The sequence below is a fragment of the Diabrotica undecimpunctata genome, chromosome 2, assembly GCF_040954645.1.
Source record: "Diabrotica undecimpunctata isolate CICGRU chromosome 2, icDiaUnde3, whole genome shotgun sequence".
In the NCBI taxonomy this organism is placed as follows: domain Eukaryota; kingdom Metazoa; phylum Arthropoda; class Insecta; order Coleoptera; family Chrysomelidae; genus Diabrotica; species Diabrotica undecimpunctata.
The window spans coordinates 40602930-40617686 of NC_092804.1; the positions used below are offsets into that span (position 1 = coordinate 40602930).

The following is a 14757-nucleotide window of genomic DNA, read 5'->3' on the forward strand; positions in this document are numbered from 1 at the left end:
AGAAGCAACATACCATACATTGGCCATGATTTGGTCGGGGTCGGTTGACTTAGTCGACAAAGCCCATCATGTACTCAAATTTTAGAATTTGTGAACTAAGTTGGCAATGAATAAGTTTATACTGGTATCAAGGCATTTGGAAACAATTTGCAGTTGTTATATTGCATATGTTTCTCTAAATTTCTAAAGCATCAGCAATCCATCATAATGGATGAAACAACATTGTGTGAAATTTGTCATGCATTTTGTGTTTCACACAAGATGTTCTAAGGAGCGTCCTATACCTTTGCTGCTCGACAACCATGAATCCTATCTTTCTATCGAGGCGTTAGATATTGTAAGGAAAACGGAGTAACAGTTTTATTTTTACCTCTGCACTGCTCGCATGAATTGCAGAAATAGGAGTATTTACGGACTCTTAAAAAAATATTGCCATTCAAATATGGATAACTAAATCGTGAACAATCCTCATAAAGATAATGAGGGTACCTTCACAGTGAGTGACTTTTGCCATTATATGTGACCGACAGGCCTACACCATCAAATAAAAAAAGAAGCGCTAGCGAAAACAATAGAAATATTTTTCAGATATCAACGAAAATTTATCTGAAAACAGAGTGACCCTGGCCGACAAAAATAGAACCTAAAAGTTCGATGTTGCCTTCCATTGAAAAAGTAAAACCCTTTTTAAAAGCAGGCCTTCGACAAAATTCGAGAAAATCACGAAAGAAGAGACAAACTGCTATTTTCCCGGAAGAAAGCCCGATTCCGTCTACATCCAGGGTGATGCTGAGTGCTTAGTATGTAAAGAACCCTATCGAAACAGCACTAGAGGTGATGACTGGGATTGCAGCAGATCAGCTTACATCAGATGCACGAAAAAGAGAAATGTCACTTTTTTCATGTGTATCAATTATGATTCAGATAATGATTTGTGAGTTTCGTTTTTAATTGTTAGATATTCTTGAAAATTTGCTTGAAACTTTTTTCTACGGAGAATTCGAAGAAAAAATGTATGTACAATACCTGTAGGAGTATAGAACCAGCTGGCATACTTAAATTTAACAGGATACAAAAAATAAATTAGTAAAAATTAATTATTGAAAAAATAAGTCAACAAACCCCGGTCTCCCCTACTTGTGTACTCTAAAGTTTTAAATGTTTTAAATCGTTTGTAATGTAAAAGTTTAATTCCCCATATTTGTTGTCAAAACTCAATACCTTAATTTCATGCCATAGGTTCTGAAGATTAGGCTATCTTCTTCTTCTTACGATGCCTATCCGTTCCGGATGTTGGCGATCAACATGGCTATCCTAACTTTGCTTGCTGCCATTCTGAAGAGTCCGGTTGTCGATTCAGGTTTTGAAGCCAAGATATTCTTCTTTTCCCTGGTCCTCTCTTTCCAAATACCGCCTTGAAGAATGAGTTGCAACAAGCCGTATCTTTGTTCATTCCTCATAACATGGCCAATATATTCTAGTTTGCGCTCTTTGATGTTGTTAATAATCTCTCATTCCTTGCCTATTCTACATGGACCTCAACATTAGTCACACGATCCACCCATGAAATTCTTAAAATACGTCTGTAACACCACATCTCGAATGCCTCGAGTTTCCTTAAAGAAGCTTCGGAAAGTGTCCAGGCCTCTACTCCGTATAATAACGTAGAAAATACATAGCATCTAATGAAAGAGATTTTGGTAGCAAGTGGTTAATCGTGACTTATGAAAAGAGACTTCATCATTATGAACGCCGATCTCGCTTTTCCTATGCGTTGTTTTATTTCACTGGAGTGATCCCATTGGCTGTTAATGTTGGTACATTAACAGCCAATGGGATCTGTAGCTGTCCACTCTGTCAATTGGATGTTGGTTAGATGTTGGTTAACCAAAAGCTGTGTATTTAAAGATTAGGCTATAACAATGGAAATTCTGTAGTGACCGGTCAATGGAAGTGATACATTTTATTGCTTTCATGAGACAGCTTATAAAAACTGACTTCATTTGAGGCAAAATGCAAAAATTATATACGAAAGCTGTACGCTTCACCTTTAAAACGAATTTTGATTTGTGTCGATAGAACACACTGAACAAAAGATGTCGATTTTTTACCGCCAAATTGATACAAATATAATTTCGCAAGTGTAACTAACATTCAAAATCTCCGATCACTTCAAGCGTTGTTTCTGAGAGTACAGTTTATTCTAAAATGACAATTAGCATTTTTGTTCAAAATTATTTCAGCTACATTAAATGGTGAATTAAAATAGGGAAAGAGAAATTTTCTCTTTCTCTGTTTTCGTTTTCCGTTTTTCCCTACCTACTAGTGGGGTTTTAGCGGGAAGCCCGGAGGTAGAAGTAAATATTTTTGCATCTTTTTGGAGTCCCGAAATTGACATGCTTAGCAAAATTATTATTATGTCATAAATAATAATAATTAATCAGTTCCGTTGATTTTACTTTCATTTGCATTTATAATTTCATAGCCTGTATTGACTGAAAATCGTGGATGTTAACATATTTATAATAGTTAAATATATTGACAAGTAACGATAATCTTTTAAATGTTTCACAATCTCTGGTTTTCTTCTAGAGTTTTATTCAATAAAATTATAATTTTTATATCAACTTAAAAAAGGGTTACCAAGTCAATCACACAGCACGCTTTTGGCTTATTGACTTAACTTAACTTATTCTAATAGTGTTATTAGAGTTAATTACGTAATAAGAAGTAAGCAACAATTAAATATTTTATAAAAAGGCTGTTAACCACTTATGAAATTTTTAAAATAACATTTCATATTCTATGGTAAATATAAAAATTGAAAACACAATTATACCAAAACTCTTTTAATTAAAATTTAGTATAAAGAGCAAAAATATCACAGATTTCAATAATGAATCTTCCATTCAATTGTAGACACTCTGCTACGAACCTAGTTCTTATTTTACATACATAAAGATTAATATATAACTCCGCCTGCAGTTTTGTTGGGTGGATCGGGTAGCTCGACAGAACTGTTGCCGGTCCCAAGCCCGGATAAAGGAGGATAAGGTCAACAGCCAGGTTAGCATCCTACTGATAGACTTTAAAATCATATAGCTCATAGAAACAGCATTATGCCTCGGAACAGGAATGATTTCATTACGACGACTAACGCGAGAAAGGGGACAACAAATTTATGGAAAACGAGAAATATTATTCGCATCGGTACTTGTAACGTAAAGTCTCTAAACACAAGAGAGCAGTAAATTACAAAAGAGCTTAAAGAAAAAAATATAGACATATGTTCACTACAACAGACGAAGAAAAAAAAAGATCAAATTATGCTAGATGACTATCTGATGATTTACAGTGGTGTTGCAAAAGAAACCAGAGCCAAAGAAGGAGTCGCCCTGTTAGTACACAAACAATTTTTATATCAAGTACAATAATGTAAATATACCTCTAAAGGAATAGTAAGTGTGAAAACTAAACTGGACGTGATGGCATGTGGAACTGAAAACTGTGGACAACTGGAAACCTCTGAATGTGATAGCAATCTATGCACCAGAGAACAACAGAGATACCACCACAAGGGAAAACTTCTACGAACACCTTCAGAATGTAATAAACGAGACCCCAAATGATAAACATATAATCAATATGGGTAATTTTAATGCCCGTCCGAAAACAGAGACCTTCTGACGGACCTCTGCAGTATTAACGAGATACGGCGCTTCATAAAAGGTCAAAGAGCGGAGATAAAGGAACTAATAGAACCAAAACACATAGAAAAGGATACGTGGATTGACTACCTAAAAAAGCTATATGCAGAGGAAGAACAAACAACGCTAGAACCAGAAACACCAGAAATTACCACAAATGAAGAACTTAAAATAAATGTACAGGAAGTTCGAAAAATACTTGAACACCCGAAGAACAGAAAAGCAGTAGGTAAAGACGGGATACCAAACGAGTTATTGAAATATTGTGTAGCCGAAATGACAGAACAATTAACAACGTTAATTATTAAATTATAGAACACGTAAAAATGCCGGAAGAATGGAGAAAGAGTGAACTAATTTTACTATTTAAAAAAGGAGATAAAAAACAGCCGTTTCTGTGATTTTTCTATCTTTCAGCAAAAAACAAGAATTTTTTTTAATGGCATAGACATTAGTCATTCAGCCAGTTGCAATAGATTTTCTAATTAAAATAAAAAAAAAACAAGAAGAAACAAAGAATTGTATCTATAAAATACCTTGTATAAATGCAAACATTTTAAAAGAATAGGTATTCGTATGGAGTACAAATTTTTATATGCCAACTATTACATTTTTTTATTTACTCCAAATGAGGTGATAGTGAAAGGGTTAATAGTTGAAGTTTTTCAAGGTTATCCAATTATTTTAGCATCTACCCTCATTAAAACATAGAATAAGTGACCGAAATGAAATAAAAAACTGACATTGGTCAGCAAACTGCTAGCTAGTGTCTATGGGTTTGCCTGGACCCACTAGTAAAATCTAAACCTAGACAGTCATAACTGTAGTTAACAGATATTTTGGAACAGTCGTGTTAAGTGTCACCGCTAAAATGTTTTCGATTTTTGAGTACCATGTTGATTATTTATGGAGAAGCGCAGTGTAAACGTAATTTAGGTGTCCAAAATTATGTCGGGAATTTATGTATATTGGAATATCGAAAAACGTTGTTCATAGCACATTTAGGGAACAACTTTTATATCCATATCACTATCAAGAGTACAAGATTTATACCAAGGTACTCTTCCTTTCTAAGATTAACATTTTGTAGGTGGTCGGTTTCAAGATAAACTCGTCAGAGAACCTGAATTTCCATCTAAAGTGTTATGTACGGATGAAGCATGTTTCACGAGAAACAGTGTGTATAATTTTCATAATTACCACATATATGGAGTGACGAGCACCCTTATTATTTAATACGTAGGACAAATTTTTAACGAAAATTTAGCATAAATTTATGGGCTGGAATAATTAACAATCATTTGAAATAATTAACAATCACTAAATGGAGAGGCCTACTATAATTTCTTGTAAAATGTTTTGCTGGTACTTCTTGAAGAGGTGTCTTTGCAAACACATCGTGAAATGTGGTTTCTTCGCGACGGAGCATATTTTACCAGAGCTGTTAAAAATTTTCTCGATAACACTTATACTCGTCGTTGGATTGGTAGGAATGGATCCATTCTGTGGCCACCACGAAGTCTCGAATGCAATGTACTGGAATTTTATTTTTGGGGACATCTAAAATCGTTAGTTGATGATAACCAAGATGAAATTGAAACAGAAGCTGAATTACGGAAACGAATTTTTGATACTGCAGAAACTATCCGTCATCATTTGGTTAACTACGGCATTACAAACAATTAAAGTCGTTGTATCAATTCATGTGTTAGCGCTAGTATCTAATTTAATTTTAGTTTACAAGTACCTAAACAAACACTGTCTGGGGTGAATGCGGGGTGGAATAAGTAGTTCTGCGGTTACAACAGACGATCTCGAGCCCGAATAAAATGTGGAAGATAACTGGCAAGGTTAACAATCTAAAAATCGTAAAAACAAATACTGCTCAAAGAAACAATGTACAGCCTCGGAACTAGATTGATACCATAAAGACGACTACGGCAAGAAATAAGGAGAAGCGAAAAACATCTAAAACCTAGATGAGAATAACTACTTGGTATATCAGATCGCTCAACTCAAGAGAACAAGAAATAACTTAAGTGCTGAAAGAGAAAGAAGTAGACATTTATGCTCTACAGGACACAAAAAAGCAGACAATCAAAATTAGGTGAATACATACTAATCTACAGTGGAGTAGCAATAGAAAACAGGGCCAAAGAAGGTGTAGCCTTACTAATACACCAAAGGTAGCAAAATCACATCAAAGAGCATCAAAACATAGACAAAATAGTAACAGCAAAGATAAAAATGTACAAGGAAGACCTGAACATCATTGGGGTATACGGCCCCAAAAATAACAAGCCTCAAACAACAAAGGAAGCATTTTATGACCAATTACAACAAGTATTAGATCAAGTCAGAGGGAAGGTGATAATATTGGGGGATTTTAACGCTCGAATAGGCAATCAAGAATACCCGGAATTAAGCAAAAACGTAACGAGGATGTCAAAAACGAAAATGAAGAACTGATAATAAACTTTTGCACGAATAACAAACTAAGAATAAACAACACATTTTTTATTACAAAGACCAACACAAATATACATTTAATAACACCCGTGGACAAAAATCTATGATAGATTATGTTATAACCAACCTAGATATACATCCGTCGAAAATAATTGAAGTACGATGCATCAACTCAGCAGATGTAGGTAGCAACTACAGCATAGTATTAATAAGAATCGTTCTGAAATACTTCACACCCAAGAGAGTGGCGCCAATACAAACAAACATCAAAGTCGAAGGATTAAACATAATCCACGGAATATTTATACAAAAAAAGAATATCAGAGAAGATCGCTGGAAATGAAATGTTAGTAAGAAAACGATAACATCAAGAAAAGCTGGGAAAAACTCAAAAATGACATAATTAATTCAGTAACAGAATCACTTGTAGAGAGGAAAGTAACGAACACTAACCTATCAAAAAAGAAAACACAATGGTTTAGAGAGAAAGTAAAGACAAAATGTGAAGAAAAGAAGAAGAAAGCCTTTTAACAATACAGAACACAACAAACACAACAGGCATACAACCACTATAAATGAATCAGAAATGAAACGAATACCTTAGACAAGTTAGACAAATAAAAAGGGAACACTGGCAGACCTTCTCAAAACAGATGGAACACGACTTCTACAGAACACAAAAAGGAATATGGAGAATGATCAGAGGACAAAGAAAAGGGTAGACTACTTTCGATCCCTATTTGCTAAAGGTGACGATAATGAACCACCAACACTAGAGGTGACAACAAATGAAGAAACACATATTGAGGAGAAAGAGGTAAAGGAAGCGATTAAGGAAATTTAAAAATAGAAAATTACCAGGAGAGGACAAAATACCGAGCGAACTCCTGAAGTACGGAGGACCAGATCTGACCAAACAACTAATAAAACTAATCCAAAAAATAATATAAAAAAAAAGAATTCCTCAAGAATGGAGATCAACCATCCTAATACCTCTCTTTAAAAGGGAGACAAATCGGATCCGGAAAATTACACAGGAATAAATTTATTAAACACAACACTAAAATTAACAACCACAGTGATAACAAATAAACTGAATGAAATTATAACTCAAGCCTAGCAGAAGAACAACAAGGTTTTAGGTCGGGAAGATCATGCACCGACGCTATATTTATAATGAGGCAAGTCCAAGAGAAATCAATAGACTACAACAAACCGGCATATCTATGTTTCGTGGACCTTAAGAAGGCATTTAATCGGGTCAAATTAAAAGACCTTATCCACTTACTGTACGCAAGAGAGATACCTCTAGAAATAATCAAAACGATCGAAAATATCTATCAAAACAATACAATAAAAGTAAAAGTAGAAGAAGAACTAATCGATCACTACTACTCTCTCAAAGTGAAGATGATTTACAACGTATGCTGCACCAATTTAATATAACCGCCAGAGAATTTAACATGTTAATTTCCCCAAAAAAGACAAAATGGATGGTTACAACAGCAAATTTACTAATATGCAAATTGGAGCTGGAAGTTCAGATAATAGAACAAGCGATGGAGTTTAAATATCTAGGCATCACATTATCTAGCTACGGAAAGCTCGAAACGGAAGTGGAAGATCAAGTGAATAGAGCAAATAGAGCCCCAGGCTGCCTGAATGAAACAATATGGAGAAATAAAAATATCGGGAAAGAAACGAAAGGTAGAATTTACAGAACAGTCGTCAGACCAATAATGACATACAAGACAAAAACAAGACCTGACACAGATAAGACAAAAAGGATATTAGAAACAGCAAAGATGAAAACGTTTACAAAAACATTTTGAGAACTATTTCCGAAGTGGAAATTAAAGCGTCAATAAACGTACTTTAACGTTTAATTGTGGCTTATTCCCATTTAAATATAACAGAATAACAGACACTCTGTATAATGTATAATATATACATATGTTTACTTCCCGCAGTAATACAAATATGAAAATTTCCCCACCGAAGGAAGCTGATGGTGGGAGTTCTGAACACATTTCCGTTGAACTTCGCTGATGGGGATCATAGTTAAAAAGTTTATAATAAAAGTAGATTTATTGAATTGAAATCAATATTGGGTGAAACTGATATAGCAGATATATATTTGCGTAATTGATAGACAACACCTGCCCTTTTAGAATAAATTGTTTTGTTTACATTTTTATCTATATAAAATTTCTATTATATTTTAAATCTTAAATAGCTTCTTAATACAGATTACCGCTTTCTAATTATATAAGGATTTTGTTGCAAAAATCTGAGCCACTATTTTTGGAGCTAAAGCGATTTCCTTAGTAATTACCAACAAATATAGCATCTTTGTTAAACTTCTCTAATTTTTGTATAATTGTTTTCAAATTCGTGCAATTTTCAATCCACGTAACGGTCTAAATACGAGTATTAAAAATCTGTAGTTCTTGCCGCTATTCTTATCTTAATCACACCTTATCATTGTCCGTCAAACATTTTACTGATAATTTAGATATAGATAATTCTGCCTATGTTTATCTATTGGTACCTGCCGCTTGGATAGACAAATTCAATGATTGCATCGAGGGATATGTGTACGGTTTGTGGATTGTGCTAAAATATTTAATACAAACGATGCAACTACACTAAAATGGGTGAAAATATAGTTTGTGATGCCTCAGGGTAAGTTTTAAAATTAAATGTGTATAAAATGTATTTAACAACTGTATGTGACTGTAATATTTTTGGTCCCTTGTTAATTACAATTAAAATGCAAAAGCAGTATATTTAATTGTTGTAGATATAATATATTTGTACCTGTAATGTTTTTGCAGTTATTATTCATGTGAAGTATATGTCTTTTATAGGTATAGCAACGTGATAATTGCATATTGTAAGACCACATGTCTAAAATAATTATAAAATAGTAAGCTTGATAAGATTAGACTCAATGATATCAGGTGGATTATTTAATATTTACTTAAAATATATAATAAAACTAATGCAAGTATGAGTTGACTTATTTATCAGGTGGAAAACTTTGCTGTGGATAAGTGTGTATTGATTGGAGTCTTCTTTATAAAGGTTGTTAAAAAATTAATATTTTGTTTTGAATATATGTTTTTACAAATTACAGCCTCGAAAGTATTTTATCTAAAAAGATCCCAAATTTGTGTGTTCTCTCAAAAAAATAAAAACTATATATATATATATATATATATATATATATATATATATATATATATATATATATAATATATATATATATATATATATATATATATATATATATATATATATATATATAATATACAGTGATGAGTGTCTTACCACCCGGCAAAATAGCGGAAAGGATAGAAGATAGATTAAGTTGTGAGATAGTACGAGATAAGGCTAGTTATTAGACTTGTCTATTTGACTTCAGTCATAATTATACGGATGACCTCGAAAATATTTTATTTTAATAATTTCTGATGTTAGAATAAATGATTAAATATATTAAGATATATTATAGTAAAAAACATTAATTAGTAGCGATTTTAAATTATAAATCTTTAAGTTTATTTAATAATAAAAATAACTCAACTGAAATATTTGACTAAACTAAAGGTAGGTATGTTCTCCCGAAAACAATTATTGTACGTAAAATTGGTGTAATAGTTAGAGACTTTGTCTATTGACAAGAAGACTGGGGTTCAATTCACACCAAGGGTAAAATTTTTGTTTTACTTAATCAAAAATAATAGAAAATATGATACATATTAGGTAACAAGTTTTCGAAACACTCATTATTTACAATTTATTCTTATTCCAATGTTATAAAATAGAAATACAAAATATTTCAAATTCAATTCCAGTTTTACAGTCTTCAGTTGTGAATGGAAAATAATCCATTGAAGACAGTTTAATGTCAAATCCATCACTAAATTCTCAGTGTTAATATCAATTCCTCTGTACAGGTAATGATTTTCAAAACAATTGACGACATTGGAATGGATGCGCATGAACAGCTACCTGCTTTATAGCTAACCAAATCATCAAGCCTTCAAATTATCAAATAATAACACATCGAGAAGTGTTTTTTACGGTAAACAGAAACTTTTTATCGAAAAAACAATTCGTGAAAAGGATTTTAACGGTCGAAGAAAAAGTGCAAATTGTTGTCTGGCATGTGAATGGATTATCAGACAACATGATTAGACAACAATTTGTAAATATGTTTCCAAATAGGCCGGCTCCAGCACGATCAACAATTCAGTCTATTATACGTAATTTTTTTACTTATGGATCCGTGTTCGCTCCAAGAGGAGTTCGCAGACGAAGGGAGGTAAATCCAGATTTGGAACTAAGGGACACTTTTTTGTGCAAGTATTGAGCAAAATCCTACCCAATCAACATCCGTCTCGGAGAACAATATGGAATTTCAAGATTTAGAGTTGGTGAAATTTTGTAAAGACATCGATACCGTCCCTATAAACTTCATAAATCCAATGAACAATTCCCTGGGGATCAATATAGACGTTTAGAATTTTGTCAAACTGCAATGGAAATGTCACATCAAGATGAACATTTTTTAGAGAACGTTTTGTTCACCGATGAATGTACGTTTTAATTGCATGGCCGTCACAATTCAATCAATGCTAGGTATTGGTCTCGAGGAAATCCTCGTCAGATTTATGTCGCTCGTCCCAGCTTCTTCGAAAAGTAAATGTTTGGGGAGGCATAATAGCGAATCATGTCATTGGTCCATTTTTTATAGACGGTATGTTGACTGGGCGGAAATACTTGGAACTTCTGCAAAATAAAATTGTCCCATCCCTTCTTAATTTACCAATACCTTTCGATTCCATATGGTTTCAACACGATGGTTGTCCTGCATATAACTCTCGCATCGTCAGTGAATATCTCAGTGCGACTTTTCCTAATCGATTAATTAGTGGCCACGGAGATATTTTTTGGCCTGCAAGATCATCCGATCTTGCACCTTGTGATTTTTTTATGTGGGGATATATCAAGTCCAAACTATATGAGAGATATAACGATGAAAACATCGTGCCTTGAACTCTGATCCATCAGACTTTTATAATTCTTTACTTTATTTATGTCAGACTGACATAAATATTTAGTAATTCAAAGCAAAACGATCTTTGCATAATTTCAAAATATTAAAAAAAAAAAAAGAAAACCAAATGTGGGTTTTGAACTTTAATCGTCTGCGATGTCTGTGTCGCAATGTCGAATTCTTACCACTAATCCACGAAGGATTTATAATTATTCCGTGACAAGAGTGTATGAAACTCCTCAAATCATAGTAGAAATTATTCTTGGTTATTAATTTAAAACATTAGATTAAATAATCACTATTAATTAAATTATTTTATTCACATTTTTGCTTTATTGTGGTCAATCAGTTTTTACTTTATGCGAAATTAAAAAATGGAAATACGTCACACATTCGACGTTACTCATAATAATTATGACCGAGGTGATTTAGCTCGAAGCTAACGTCTCAAGGTGTGAGACTATCGATAATGGTAATGGAATGTAATATAAATTATAGGTTTCTCCGATTATTTCTCACCTCTACGAGTTTCATCTCTTTTTATTTCACAGGGTAACTGTGTTTTCTATCTCTTACGTTAAAAGGCCGGGTGTTCCGTGTGTAGTCATTCTTCATTTCTGCCCACGATTGTCTTTCGCTTTTCTGGGCCATGTTGTACCGGCTTGTTTCCTTGTATCATAGTCCTATCTTAAATTTGGACGCCTTATTGGTGTCTTGACGGATACCACTGTGTAATTCTAGTGGACTACCCACTATCAGTAGTTCTTCTCACTAAATGCCCTGCTCACTGCCATTTTAAAGATTTAATTTTGTGGATCTGTGGATTACATAAGTGACTTCGTTTTCTGTCTGAACCATTCTATTCTTTTTTGATCTCCCTTTGTTATACCCAGCATGTGTTGCTGTATTGACCTTTGAGTGACTTTGAGTTTTGATATTATCTCTTTCTTTGATATCCAAGTTTCGCAGCTGTATGTCATGGTCGGTAGTCTGTTGATTTATGGGAGTAAGGAGCCATATTTATGTATTCATTGTCCCAGGTATACATACTCGACTACTGTCTTAAGTGCAGTGTTCATTATTACATATTGGACATTTACTAGCTCGTTGTACATGGTTTATGTTTTTGTCAAGTTTATTTTTAGGCCAACTTCATTGCTAGCTGCATTTAGGTCTCTTATAAGTTCTTGTAGTTCTGCAGGGTTATTACCAATCAGAACGATGTCGTCTGCAAATCTTAGATTGCTAAGGTATTCTCCATCAATGGATATTCTTTTGTTCTGCCAGTTTATTTTGCTAAATATATTTTCTAAAGTTGCAATGAAGAGCTTTGGTGTTGCGTGTCTCCTTGTCGGACTCGTCTGGTAGTGGGAAATTCTGGAGTGTTTTCACAAATTTTTACCTTAGATTTTTCTTGCCTGTATATATTTGATAAAGTTTCTATGTACGGTTTGTCAATGCCTTGGTTGGTCAAATCTTTTATCACTGTTTTGTGATATACAGAATCATAAGCGTTCTCGAAATTTATGAAGGTTATTGCTAGCGGTATTTCATATTCTTTACCCATTAGTTCTCGAAGCATATGAATATGATCCATGGTACTAAATCCACGTCTGAAGTCAGCTGTCTTAGCTATGCAGCATCTAATGCAATTGTTACTCTGTTGTTGATGATATTTGTGAATATCTTGTATCTGATTGGTAGTAGACTTATAGGTCTGTAGTTTTTGATATCCTCTTTGCTACCTTTCTTATGAATGAGAATTATGTTTACTATATTCAAGTGGTCTGGTATGCATCTTGATCTTAGGCAGTTCGTAAATATGCCTGCATAGATATTCCAGGTTTTTTCCCGCTTGTTTAGGCAGTTCCATTGTTATGCCATCTATTACAGATGCTTTACCGCTTTGCATTTTTGTAACTGTTGAATTAAAATGTCAATATGAAGCTGACTGAAACGCAAAGATTTATAATTCTAATAATGATTGGTTGTAGCAATTAGACACATCCAAAAAGAAATATTACCGAGAACCAATTTCACAATCCACTGTAAGCAGAATTAAAAAAATTCAGATAAACGGATATGTCATATCAAAGACCTCCGTAAAGGTAGTAGAAAACCAATATGTGAAAACAAACCACCAGGGATTCTGTAAGCCTTTTTTTCACGGCAATTCATCATCATCATTTAGTCTTAAAAGTCTACTGCTGAACATAGTCCTCTTCGAATAGTAAATCTTTTATCGATTTACCACGTGTTTATTAAAATTACATGCGTAATTTAAACAATAAATAAATAACAATTTACAATACATTCAATTTTAAAAACAGTATAAGATTAAAAATACAGGAAACATATTACTTCAGTCTTCAGAGACGAAAATGTCATTGAACCTCTAACAATTATACGAACAAGCTGAATTTTGATGAGAATGTCAATTTTGGAACTCCAAAGAATATAATAAAAGTTTACCACTCTCACACCCCGCTTCCTTCTAAAACCCCTCCCGTTAAGTGGGAAATGGAAAAAAATCAATTTCTGCACATACGATGACCTAAATATAACAATTGGGGTCATCAGAAAGGGGAGAGAATATATTATGTTTAATCTAGAACCCGCTGGTTTCTCCCTTTCGCATTGGGTATGTATATTCTCATAGAAAAATAATAGACGAGTAGACTATATAAACTCTATTTAAAAAAGAAGTAACTTAAATATTAGTTAATATGAAATGACACCAAAAAGACACCGATTTTAAGCATAGAATACTGATGGCTCAAACAAAGCGACAAAGTATTTAACAACTAAAAGACAAACTTACCATAGCCGCAAACATACTATACATAAAAAGATAAAAGACAAATTAATAATATTACAAAAAAAAAACAACCCAATTACGGAACATATGTCAACGTTATAAACACAAAATAATATTGCGGTGCATAGAATAATTAATACAATTATTATTACAAAAACACACATTAAATACAAACGGTGTTAACAAAATACAAATATAGAATACCGTAAATGAAACAAAACAAATGCAAAATGTTCTTAATTGACAATGTCCAATCGCGATCGCGGCACAACTGCAACAATAGAACTCGTATATTATCTCTAACACACGTCTGTGTCATTTTGTAGATGACTTGTCTTGTAATGTGTAGTTTTTAAAAACGCTGTATTTTTGTACACGGAATCTTGTTTAAATATACTACGGGGAGAATCAAAACTAACAAAAAGTCTGTTAACATGTCACAAATGTTTAGACAGAGTTGCCAAACTGCAACAGTGCACACAGTAGAAAAAATTGTTTAAAATAAAAATCGTAGCTGAGATAGTTATAAACAATGTTTGTTACTAAAAAAATAATTGTTTTATTAGGAGTAAAAATTAAAGGCATAAAAAGTCATTTTTACTAGGAATAGAACATAATATTTTTTTTACAAATGTCGCAAATAATTTTTATGTTACTATGATCATTTCTATTGATTGTCACTTTAACAAATAAGAACA

At 33.0% G+C, this 14757-nt stretch overlaps 1 protein-coding gene across 1 annotated transcript in view; it reads left to right on the forward strand.

Annotated features, from left to right (window-relative positions):
• The first annotated feature begins 8699 nt into the window (after positions 1-8699).
• LOC140434445 (ATP-binding cassette subfamily G member 4-like) overlaps positions 8700-14757 on the forward strand; it is a 67124-nt gene continuing 61066 nt past the window's right edge. The window contains exon 1 of the mRNA XM_072522708.1: positions 8700-8861. Coding sequence (XP_072378809.1) covers positions 8830-8861 — 32 coding nt within the window. The 5' untranslated portion in view covers positions 8700-8829. The remainder of the gene's footprint in view (positions 8862-14757) is intronic.